Source organism: Lissotriton vulgaris, chromosome 2_1, assembly GCF_964263255.1.
Source record: "Lissotriton vulgaris chromosome 2_1, aLisVul1.2, whole genome shotgun sequence".
Taxonomy (NCBI): Eukaryota; Metazoa; Chordata; class Amphibia; order Caudata; family Salamandridae; genus Lissotriton; species Lissotriton vulgaris.
In genome coordinates, this window is record NC_141687.1 from 1,570,858,330 (window position 1) to 1,570,870,938 (window position 12,609).

Sequence of the window (12,609 nt, forward strand, 5' to 3'; positions counted from 1 at the left end):
CCTCACGGGAGCTGCGTCAGGGCGAAGGACCCCCTCCCGTGACGTTCCCCTGTGCCCACCTGCTCCCTGCCTCTCTGCCTGGGCCCCTAGAGACTGTCCAATTTTCCTATGTGGCCGGAGAAGAGGCCCCCACCCCACTCTGCACCCTCCTGAGGCCGGGGCGCCATGGCCAACGCGGGACGCAGAGCAGGCCGCACAATACCAGACATGCTGGCTAGGGGCGCTGCGAAGGGAGCCAAGACTCGCACGCCACCCTCGCCCACTACTCCGGCCTCCATACTTTTCCTGAAAGTAATTGCTAGTTTCAAAAAACTACAAACAAATAAAGTGCAATCACATTTCAAAAGTTGAAGGTTGTAAAGTGCTGGTTTAATCTGTGCAAATTTCAGTTTTTTGAGGCAAGGTTTTAGATATAGCCTCCGTGGTACTGTGTAATAAGGGCAAAAAAATAAAAAGTGTGCCAGATCTTGCGGAGACTTTCCGTCGCAGCCACAAGCTGGCAACACCTGACCTCGATGGGCCCCACTCGGTACCGCCAGTAAGAGATGAAACAGATCAAAACGGAACCTTGTTAGTAGATAACGTTCATAGCCAGTCATGGGCCATGATAGATATGGTTCCATTTGTTGACAGGTTTTAAGTAGAACATGTTTCCTAACACTGTCCTTCTGCAGCTCAACCTCCTCCCGGGCGGTGTACCTAGTTGTCATAAATATGTTTTTCACAAAAATGACATCTGATTTAGTAGTAAGGTTTGGGGTTAAAAACAGAAAGGCCGTCCTATTTCGATAAGGCGATCATTGATATACTTCAGCCACGGGACCTTGAACCTACCATCCCATGTTAGGGCTTCTTTTAATATATCATGGGTGAGAGGTATGTCGTTGTTAAGCCAGCAGTTCAACCAACACAATACGGGATTAGCTGCTATTCTATCACTTAAGTAGGGTACACCTAGCTCCTTGTGTACTGAGAAGTTTCTGGTTCCCCTTGGCAGCCTTAGTATTTTCTTCAGGAAATTATTTTCTATAACCTCCAAATCCCGCAACTGGCTATAGCCCCATAGCTCACTTCCGTAGCAAGCGACGGCAACACTCTTGGCCTGGTATAGTTTAAGTAAAGCAGCCACCGGGCTATTGCCTATTTTTCTCGCGAAGCCAAGTATGGCCGCATTAACACGGGTTACCTCACCCTTCTTCTTGAGAACAGCGAGACCCCAAGATAATTGGTGATCAAGAAGGACCCCAAATTATGAAAAAGTTTTGGTGGTTGGAATTTTTTCCCCATTTATGCTAAATAGATTAGATTTTCGTGACCCTAGGCCTGTCTTCATAGCATAGGACTTAGAGTTATTAATACTTAGGCCTCGGGACTCCATGAAATCAAAGAAGGAGTTTAAAAGTGTCTGGAGGCCGATTGCTGTCCTAGAAATAAGGACAGCGTCGTCCGCGTAGAGCAGAACGGGAACGCCTTTTCGGCCTACATAGGGATAATCGGCTCCTGTTTTTAACAGATGTTCCTCCAACTCGTTAATATACAAGTTATAGAGGAATGGAGCCAGGATACACCCCTGTCGAACACCCCGATTGATTCTGATATCCCTCGTCACTTTCAGGTCTTGAGTATATCGAACATTAGCTCTTGTATCGGAGTGGAGGTCAGCCAGAAAATTAATTGCTCTACACCCATCTTTAGCAAGGTGTCCCATAATTTGCCTCTGTCCACACAATCAAATGCGGACGATACGTCCATAAATGCCATGTGGACGGTTCCCTGCCTGGCCGAGGTGTATTTACCTAAAATCAAGTATAGATTCAGACACTGGGAAACTGTCGAGTGGCCAGGTCTGAAGACATATTGTATTGGGGATATAACATTATTTTCATTTGCCCATGCGGTTAACCTATTCAAGATTATACCCCCTACCACTTTGGCTACAGAATTGATTAAAGATATTGGCCTGTAGCATAACGGGCTGCTACAATCGGCCTTTTTAAACACGGGCACTATGGTCGATAACGCCCACGACCTTGGGCACCCAGAGGCCGCGGCTGCATTTACTACAGCAGTAAAGACAGGGGCCCATAATGAGGTACAAGATTTAAAAAGCAGCCACCGGGCTATTGCCTATTTTTCTCGCGAAGCCAAGTATGGCCGCATTAACACGGGTTACCTCGCCCTTCTTCTTGAGAACAGCGAGACCCCAAGATAATTGGTGATCAAGAAGGACCCCAAATTATGAAAAAGTTTTGGTGGTTGGAATTTTTTCCCCATTTATGCTAAATAGATTAGATTTTTGTGACCCTAGGCCTGTCTTCATAGCATAGGACTTAGAGTTATTAATACTTAGCCTTCGGGACTCCATGAAATCAAAGAAGGAGTTTAAAAGTGTCTGGAGGCCGATTGCTGTCCTAGAAATAAGGACAGCGTCGTCCGCGTAGAGCAGAACGGGAACGCCTTTTCGGCCTACATAGGGATAATCGGCTCCTGTTTTTAACCGATGTTCCTCCAACTCGTTAATATACAAGTTATAGAGGAATGGAGCCAGGCTACACCCCCGTCGAACACCCCGATTGATTCTGATATCCCTTGTCACTTTCAGGTCTTGAGTATATCGAACATTAGCTCTTGTATCGGAGTGGAGGTCAGCCAGAAAATTAATTGCTCTACACCCATCCCATCTTTAGCAAGGTGTCCCATAATTTGCCTCTGTCCACACAATCAAATGCGGACGATAAGTCCATAAATGCCATGTGGACGGTTCCCTGCCTGGCCGAGGTGTATTTACCTAAAATCAAGTATAGATTCAGACACTGGGTAACTGTCGAGTGGCCAGGTCTGAAGACATATTGTATTGGGGATATAACATTATTTTCATTTGCCCATGCGGTTAACCTATTCAAGATTATACCCCCTACCACTTTGGCTACAGAATTGATTAAAGATATTGGCCTGTAGCATAACGGGCTGCTACAATCGCCCTTTTTAAACACGGGCACTATGGTCGATAACCCCCACAACCTTGGGCACCCAGAGGCTGCGGCTGCATTTACTACAGCAGTAAAGACAGGGGCCCATAATGAGGTACAAGATTTAAAAAGGTCCGGAGGCAAGCCATCCGGGCCTGGGGCCTTATTGCTAGTTAACCCTTGGATACCCTTTTCTACTTCGTTAATTGAAATGCACAAAAAATTCTCCGTAGGAATTGAAAAAACATTTTCTGCCTGTTGCTCATTGCTTTTAAAAATTGCACTAAAATTAGTGACCCAGTCCTCCTCTGGGATATTAGTGCCAAGTGCTGTGTCACTGGGATTGTCAAACAGAGGTTTATTAATAATTTTCCAGAATTTGCTGCTATTGCCCAGAACTGATTGGTCAAGTAGAGACTCCCAGGTACAAGCCTTAATTTCTTTTTTCCGTTTAGCAAGTGATTTCTTGTAAATCAGTCGCACATTTTTGATTTGGCCTGGGTCCCTGGGTTTGGTTTTTAGCGCCTTGCTCAAGTCTCTGCTTGCCTTAGAGCAGGTATGGTCAAACCATTTAGGATTATTTCTAGATTGACCCCTCACTGGAGCTGTTAACATAGAGCCTACTAATAATACCACAGCCTCAAAACCAGCTAAAGTTTGCTCTGGGGATGTGGATGGTGACACACAGGCTGCAAGATCCTCACCCCATGACTTATTAATTTCAGTGTACAGGTTCTCATAATTTACCATTGACCATTTCAATCGACGTTTACCATTAATACATCTTAACGTTCCCCGGTCTTCGCAGTTCATTCGCTGTTCAAATAATCCCCCACCCAGTCTGATGTGGGGGATTATTGTACCATTGTAGTGTGTCAGAGCACTTTACATCACATAGACTACACAGAGACAATCAATATGTGTGTAAATCACTGTATAGAACATGTTACATAAGACTAAGTACTGCAAGATGTAGGAGTCACATGACAACCATACAAATAGGCCGTATAGTTTAATAGTGATTGGTCTGGAGAAACACAAACTCATAATTTAAAACGTAATACAATGGTTGGGGGTTCTCTTTAATAATCAGAATTGATTTCTATCCAAAAGAACACTTTTTGCAACATTAGGATAATCAAAGACTGGGGGAAAAATATAACACTCTAATGTATACCTTGCAGTTTGTATGCAGCTCTTAGATGACAGTTAATAGCTCACTATTCTATGTTAGGATTTTAACTTATAAAGTGCAAGTACCAAAAGGATGTCTCTGACAAAAGCAGTAACTCACTGACCTATTTACATTTTGTGCAATGTGTTATCTGCATGATACATGTTCTTTGCAGAAGGCCATTAACCCTCTGTGCTACCTTTCCTGTGAGTCAAAACTTCCACTGGACAAAACTCAGATCTCTCTAGGAAGAACATTAATCACCACAGTCATCATGACATTTTTATTGTTGCCGAAAATTGATGGAGGCCAGGAAGTAGGCAGCAAGCGCTTTTATAACCATAATATACTTGCAAACATGATGCCTCCACCCAAGTCAGCACTCGGTGCGGTCACACCGGTTGCACCACCCTAGAGCTGGCCATTTCAAGGGTCATGTGACCTCTGTGACAGAGTCACTGTTGCTCTAGGGTCTGCGGCTTCATAGGCCTGCCCTCAAGACTGGAGGTTAACTTCAGTATGGATTTTGGTGGACAAGCCTTGAAGGTTAACCTACACTTGTCATGCTAGGGTCCACCTGCTGGTGCTAAGACATAAGGGCTTCTAAGGTCTTGCGGGGCCTTCTAAGGTCTTGCATGGGATTGTGCTCCCTCAGGAGAGTGGTGTGGTGGACTGGATAATAAGGCTGAACCTGGTTCCCTAGTTCCAAATTCAGCAGCTCTGGCCATAGTGCCACATCCTCCCCCCCAACAGAGCACCATACTTCCCCACTGAGAAAAACTCACACTGACTTCAACTACAACCCAATTGTGCCCGATATAAACACCTGGATGCAGCTCAATTTTAATTATGCACTAGACAAAAGCAATATGCTGCCTACAAATAAAAAGTAACAACATCCTGGAAAAAGCAAACACCTATAGGGATTACAAAATTTAGCAAACCATGTGAAATGTAAGCAGGAACAACATGGTTACCTTAACGCTGTAAAAGTGTTGCTAATGTGTTTGGGTGTGAATTGGACCAATCTGTCCACTTTGCTACCACTCTGTCTTACTTTATTTAGATATTTATTTTTCATATTTTTAACCCTTTATTCCTGATGCTGCACTTTGAAATTAAAATGTCAGAAAAATACGACATTTCCAGCAAAAGTGTTTGTTTTTTTGGATTCATTTCACAGTGGAGCAAATAAAAGAAAGGAGAGGAAAGAGTGAGAACCCGGTCTTTAACTCACGGTTTTCGGTAGGAGAGGAACTGCTAGGCAGAAATAGAGGGAAGAAAAAAAGAGTGTCGGGGGCAGATGAAGTGGCAGAGCAGAAGTGGACACTGTCTTTGTCTTCTCTGGGCAAGAAGGAAAAGAAGCAAAGACAGTGTCTTGTTACTTATCTGCCGAACGACAGGAATGCTGATCATTATCTATAGGCCATGGAGATTTCTTGCATCCTGGGACACATGTTTAAAACAAAAAAGTAGGGGAACGGAATCTTTAGAATGAAAGAAGTAGGGGCACGCCGTGCCCTGCCGATCCCGACCACTATGTTGCTGCTGGGTAGAGAGACCACCTATAATGCGGCCTAGGCCAAACCAACAAGGCAAACACAGTCCCCAGCACAAGCTGAAATTGTAATTAATATTGATGCAGTGTAATATATACAAATATTCAGTCTTGTTGTGTTCCTTTTTTCTTTATTCTTTTTCTTTTTTCTGTAATTAGGTTAATTCTTAGCCAGCCAACACGGGTTTCGTCCCCAGAAGGAAAATAGTCCCACAACTTTTTCAAGGCTCAATCCTCTAAATAACGTGACTTCTCATATGGTGATAACTCCATCCAACATGATGATAAAATCTGGGTGCATATAGGTCCCAATATTAGCGTAGGTCCAATGAATAATGGAGATTTCTCTGGTTCTGTCCCCCACTCTTGTGCAGTGAAAGTGACGCCCACATTTTTAATAGATATGTTGCAATATACAACAGGTTCAACAAGGCAGCTAAAATTAAGCATCAACTTCAAGTCTGTTCCGAAAATATTGATTGCAATTTCAACATGTGCTGGGGACTGTGTTTGAAACATCAAGTGTATGTAGGCTCATTTAAAGACCTATTTTACTTTTCTGGTCTAGCACTTATAGACTGGGGTACCAATTGTGCATCAGTCCACCCTTTGAGGATCTACTCATTTTTTAATTCAGAGTGGTTATCTTATCAGAGGAGGTCAAGTTTTCTTTGAAGGTTTCTGAGCCTGTGCCAACATTAGTGAATTGCTTTAGTTTCTGATGTGAAATAATGTGAAAAAAATTGGAGGACACCAATGCTATTCCACGAGAATTGAGTGCAACATTTGTCTCTGTTTTGTTGCTGAACAAGTTGCTTTACGGGATACATTTTTTGTTATCCTAATCCATCTTGCCTCTCGATGGAGCCCCTGCATGTGCCCTGAATTCCACCCCAGGTGAATCTGAGTTCTTCTCATGGAGCTGGAGCACAGATATCACAAAATATTTTGCCGCTAAGTTCTCTTGCATGGCATCACAGAGGCATGAATTGACCAGGAAATCCTAAACATTGGCTGTGCAATCAGTTGGAAGACTGGCTCAATTGGACACGTACTCAGGCTCGCATTGTCCATTCTGAAATGGCTAATTCTGGTTGCCAAATCATCTCCTTTCTGTTTGCTTGAGCCCCAACTGGAACACTCGTCACCTAGGGATTGAAAGCCACGGCCACCGCTGTTGCTTATCCTGGGTACAACCAGGACACTGATGGTTGCTGTTGTCACCCACCGAGAGTAGATAAGTATGGCTATTGAAAATACCAAAACTGGCTTCAATCCTCTCACTTTTTTGCTCCATAGGTGAAAACTATGGATCTACATGGGGCGGGACAGGCAGGAGAGCTAAGCAGCACTATCTGTGGCTCGCTTTGCCACAATCTGTCTCCCCCTTAACAATGCCTAATTCATAAAAATAACAGAAAAAACAATGTCACATCATCATGTAGCTGCATCTTGCTTTTGAGCCATAGATTTGCAGGTTTGTAAAGAAATTCCTCAAATCAGGGAGTCACTTGGGTCCACATTTTGCGATCAGCCCTTAACCTCTTTGGGAAAGTATTCAGGAACTTGCAAGGTTCTACAATGAAAAAGTTCCCACCGATGAGTCTTTCTAGAAAGAACTAACAGGAAAGGAGTCATTCTGAAGCTGAGATTTCTCCTTTGACCTCATAGTTTAAGCTTTGATTGTAGCAATGTTGGTACTATGCTGGGGATTTCCACACAAGCAGTGATGTCTGTGAGTCTGATTATGAGTAAGTCAATTTCTGGTTTGTGCATCTCTTTACTTTCTCCTCAAGCATTCAACATTGTTTTATAGAACATGACTTACTATGTATAATAAACTTTATTTTCCCCTTCACAGGAAACAGTGGATGGAACACATTATGGAAACAACATGACCTGTATTGTGCCAACGACGATACAGGCTCAAACATCACTTCTTCAGATGTGAAGACAATTCTAGATGAGCAGAGAGTTAACTATGCATATTACCATTTACCATCTGAAATAGACATTTCAGAATGCTATGTCAAAGACAGCAGAGATGGAGAGCTTCTTGTGGATTTCATAACACGCACAATTGACTATTTTAAAGTAGCCCCATCTGACTGGGTAGTTGCGTTATTAGACATTTTAAGAAAACAAGACTGCAGTGATGAGAAAGATGGAAAGTTGTTTTTTAAAAACCATCTTGGTACAATTGTGATTTCACACTGAATACTTGATGTGTGCATTGCGAGTAAATAAATACAATTAAAGTTAATGTACCTAGTGAAAAGAATGAATATTTCACTCAGTTAAATTTCCTTTACAGATGCATATTCAGTCAGGTGTGACATATTAGGTGTAGTGTAATGGATTTTTATTAATTAATCATAAACATCGTGCTTTAGTTGCTTATAGGCATCAATAAAAATGTGCCTTCCAAATTATACTTTTCCAAATTTAATCATGTTGTGGAGTAGAAGAAACTGTTTACAGTTAAGTTTTCTGGTGTTTGCAGTAAGGAATATTTTTTCTTTTGGTGTCAATAGTTTTTGTATTATAGTTTGTCGGACATTTCCAAATAATATTCGTGCATTCTGTGTTAGACAGGGACTTTCTCTGTGCAGTACATCAGGACAATTTACTGCATTTATAATTTACAACATAATGAGAAGGCAATATATTGCACAATTCACTGTTCAGTGCCTCATCATGAGTGTGCCAGACAAATTGGCGTTAATTTGCACCCACAGAATTAACAATACTGAGGGTCCAATTAACACTCGGGGTACAACATTAACATGGATTGCTGGTTGAATCCTGAGATTCCCCTGAGTATTTAGGAATTACCTTTGGAATTCCCCTTGTATTTCATAATTTCTCTAAGACTTTCATTCACCTGAGAGACGTCTTAGGGTAAAAGTAAACAATTTTACTTTTGTGGCATTCTTGCACTAAAGTCAGTACAGGGAAACAGCATGCCCACTAGATCAGAAAAGCAACTGAATACATGGGTTGTCAGTTTCTTTTCTGAAAATCAGTATTTTGTGAATAATCAGTTGCATTATAAAAATGAAACAAAATGTGCCTCACATTGCATAAACAACCAATTCACTAAATATTTATTTCTTGTGATACTGTGTAACCAACTTTTTAAAACTCACTCTGCCTCTTGAACAGCGTGTTGTCACGCTGCAACGTTCCCCTGTCTTCGACACTACCGAGGGCGAGGCGCGTCATCGGACACGCCCACCTCAGCTGGCCACGCCCCCTTCTTGGACGATAAAAGAGCGCGCAGCTCTAAGCGCGACTCCCACAATCCCACGAGTCTCCTGAGGCGGAAGCCGGGAGTGTGCTGTTATTTTTTAACTTATTTCTTGTGATACTGTGTAACCAACTTTTTAAAACTCACTCTGCCTCTTGAACAGCGTGTTGTCACGCTGCAACGTTCCCCTGTCTTCGACACTACCGAGGGCGAGGCGCGTCATCGGACACGCCCACCTCAGCTGGCCACGCCCCCTTGACGCCCTCCCTTTCAGGCATAAATTATGTGCCTCGCCAGGAAGCGCAGCGGACGAGCGCAGCGGGAGCGCCGTTTGCGCGCCGAAGGCGCGCTTAAGGCAAGCCCGTCTGCGCCCGTCCGCGCCAGTACACGCCAGGAGCCAGGCAAGAGGCCTGAGGTAAGAACTACCTATTCAGGTGATGCTCTTCGCAATCTCAACAGACCCGTCCCATCTCCATGCTCCCATATACTAATGGGAGACTCCCGCCTCAATCACTGTCCACATTGCCCTTTTAAATACACTCCCTCCATCACCAACGTCCCCACTCAGACGACCATAAACATGGCAATGATTAATTGCAGATCTCTACCCAAACACGCCCTTGAAATAAATATGCTTATTGAAGACCTTAGTCTTGATATACTGTTTCTTACAGAAACATGGCTGGCACCCAACTCAGACGCCGACATAGTCCTAGCACTACCCCCAGGATTCAGTATTCAACATCTTGACCGGCCCAAAGGTAGAGGTGGTGGCATTGCTGTCATCTCCAAGGACTCAATACCTTGCCGTTTCCTTGATAGTCCCCTGGTAGACTGTGAAAACGTCCAATTCACCTTGCAGATCTCCCCTTGCTCCTCTCTCTCTGGACTCCTTATTTACCGCCCCCCTGGTGCTATGGGAAAATTCCTTGACTCCATCCTAGAATGCTCTTTAGCCAGATCTAGCACTCGGACCAACTTCCTCATTCTAGGGGACTTTAATGTCCATTTTGAAGACAGCAAAGACAATACGGCCTCAGAACTGATCCAAGACCTGGCTACTCACCAACTGCACTTACAGAACTCCCTCCCTACTCATAATCGGGGGCATTTGCTTGACCCCATATTCTGTAATTTCCAGGACCTTGTGACCAGGCCCCCCACTCCTGTGCCATGGTCCGACCACCTTCTTATTCCTTTCAGTTGGCACATTTACTCCAAACCGCCGCAAATTCAAGCCCCCGGCAGACCATCCAGACCCTGGGCAAAACTAGACGTTGCTAAATGGAAACAAGCCCTCGAGGATTCAGTCCCCTCCCTTAGCTCAACCATCGACCTCGCAGACAGGGAATTTTCATCCTGGATTACCAACTCTTTAGACTTGGCCCTCCCAAAAAAACCTCATCGTAAACCAAGGATAAAAGCCACCTCCCCATGGTTTACCCAAGAAATACGCCTTCTAAAGAAAGCCTGCAAGAGAGCAGAAAGAATCTGGAGAAAAGACTTCAATCCTATCAGTAAAAACAACTATAGACTGATGATTCTCAATTATAAAAAAGCGCTGAAAAACGCACAAATCTCCTTTTATAGCGAGAAAATTAGCCAAGCAGTATACTCGTCGAGGGAGACGTTCCTCACTTTGAAAAAGCTTCTCAAACCCCCCACCCCCCCAGCTGCGCGAGACCCTACAACAGAACACTGCAATGAGTTGGCCAACTTTTTTGACTCTAAAATTCAAACCATACTCAAACAACTTCCGCCGCTCTCCCCTTTAGACCCTTCCCCCCTCCCCACCTCCCAACATCAGAGCAATGGTGTTGAACTAAGCAAATTCCAACCCATCAATGCAGAAACTCTTGGCTCTATACTACAAGCCCTCAAAAGCGGATCGCCCCATGACCCAGCCCCGATGAGACATCTTAAACAGGTAGCCCCGAGTATCCTGCCTCTTATAACCAACTTATTAAATACCTCTTTCGAATCTGGAACAGTGCCCACAAACTGGAAAAAAGCGGTGGTGAAAGCACTCATAAAAAAACCTAATCTTGACCCGGATAATCTGGCCAACTTCAGACCTATATCTCTTCTCCCAGGCATCAGTAAACTGGCGGAAAAACACATAAACTCCCAGCTCTCACATTATCTGGAGTCCAATGAGCTGCTAAAAGTCTCTCAAACGGGCTTCCGCCCGGGCCAAGGGACAGAAACAGCAATGGTGGCGGTAGTCGAAGAAGCCAGGAAAGTCATCGATGCAGGAGGATCAGTGGCAGTGATCCTCCTGGACCTCAGCGCAGCATTCGACACCGTCAACCATAGCATCCTTGCCCAACGCCTAGGAAACCTCGCCATCACCGGGACAGCCCTTAAGTGGCTAAAATCCTTCCTCCACAATCGCTCCTTTCAGGTGGCAGATGGAGACTGTATCTCCAAGGAAACCCCGATACGTTGCGGAGTGCCCCAGGGCTCCTCTTTGAGCCCGACACTCTTCAACGTATACATGGCACCTCTGGAACAAATTGTCGTCCCCTACGGCATCAAACTCCTGACCTACGCGGACGACACACAGCTGGTCGTTTCTCTGAGCCAGTCAGAACCCCCCTCCATCGATCTGTATTCCTGCCTGGAGAATATCGTAAGCTGGATGAGCAACTCTCATTTAAAGCTCAATGGGGAAAAAACGGAGCTAATGGTACTAGGCAACCAGTCCCTTTTTCGCCCGGAGTCTCTATGGCCGCCCAGTATGGGCCCACCACCAATCCCCAAAACCGATATCAAAAGCTTGGGGATCTGGTTGGATGATAAACTCACCCTCAGCACCCAGGCCAAAAAAACTGCAGGAACTTGCTTCGGCTTGCTCCGCTCCATCCGCAAAATTCTTCCACTCCTACCATTTCAGTCTAGAAAACTGGTCATCCAGGGCCTCATACTGTCCAGATTGGACTACGGCAATGCCTTATATCTTGGATCCCCAAAAAAAGTCATCTCTAAGCTTCAGGTGGTGCAAAACGCTGCTGCCAGAATTCTCACTGGCACCAAAAAACGCTGCTCTGCCAAGCCTGCACTCAAAGAACTGCATTGGCTCCCGGTGGAACAAAGGGTGCATTTCAAGGCCATGTGCCTAACCCACAAAATCCTGCACGGAAAAGCCCCCCCGGTTCTGAAAAATCTCGTAACTCCCTACACGACAACCAGAACCCTACGCTCTACCAATGCCCACCTGACCAAAATACCCAAGATCAAAAAATCACGTTTCGGAGGTCGACAATTCTCTTACCAAGCATCCAAGATATGGAATACTCTTCCACCGGCCCTCAGGGCCCAACCTAATCTCTTAACATTCCGCAAATCCCTGAAGACATGGCTGTTCCCTTGATCCCTTGTTTCCCCCCGGCCCCCCCCCTTGGAGATCTTAGTGGATTCTGTCAGCGCTGGGACGCTCCCGGGCAGCCATGCGCTCTACAAATCTCCTAAATAAATATTACTCAATCTTTATTTTTTAGGCTCTTTCTTATTGTTTTTTATGTATGTAAAATGGATAATTATATTTCTACTATGTTTTGGTCATGTAAAAGTAATAAAGGCACATTACTTCATATGGTATTTGTTTTATGTAAATGTGTTTTATTTATTTTGAACCATGGAATGATCGAAATCCTTC

At 44.4% G+C, this 12,609-nt stretch overlaps 1 protein-coding gene across 1 annotated transcript in view; it reads left to right on the forward strand.

Moving 5' to 3' along the window:
* LOC147732919 (histamine N-methyltransferase-like) overlaps positions 1-8,009 on the forward strand; it is a 490,500-nt gene extending 482,491 nt beyond the window's left edge. Inside the window, exon 7 of the mRNA XM_086957452.1 lies at positions 7,563-8,009. Coding sequence (XP_086813578.1) covers positions 7,563-7,918 — 356 coding nt within the window. The 3' untranslated portion in view covers positions 7,919-8,009. The remainder of the gene's footprint in view (positions 1-7,562) is intronic.
* Positions 8,010-12,609: the final 4,600 nt, after the last annotated feature.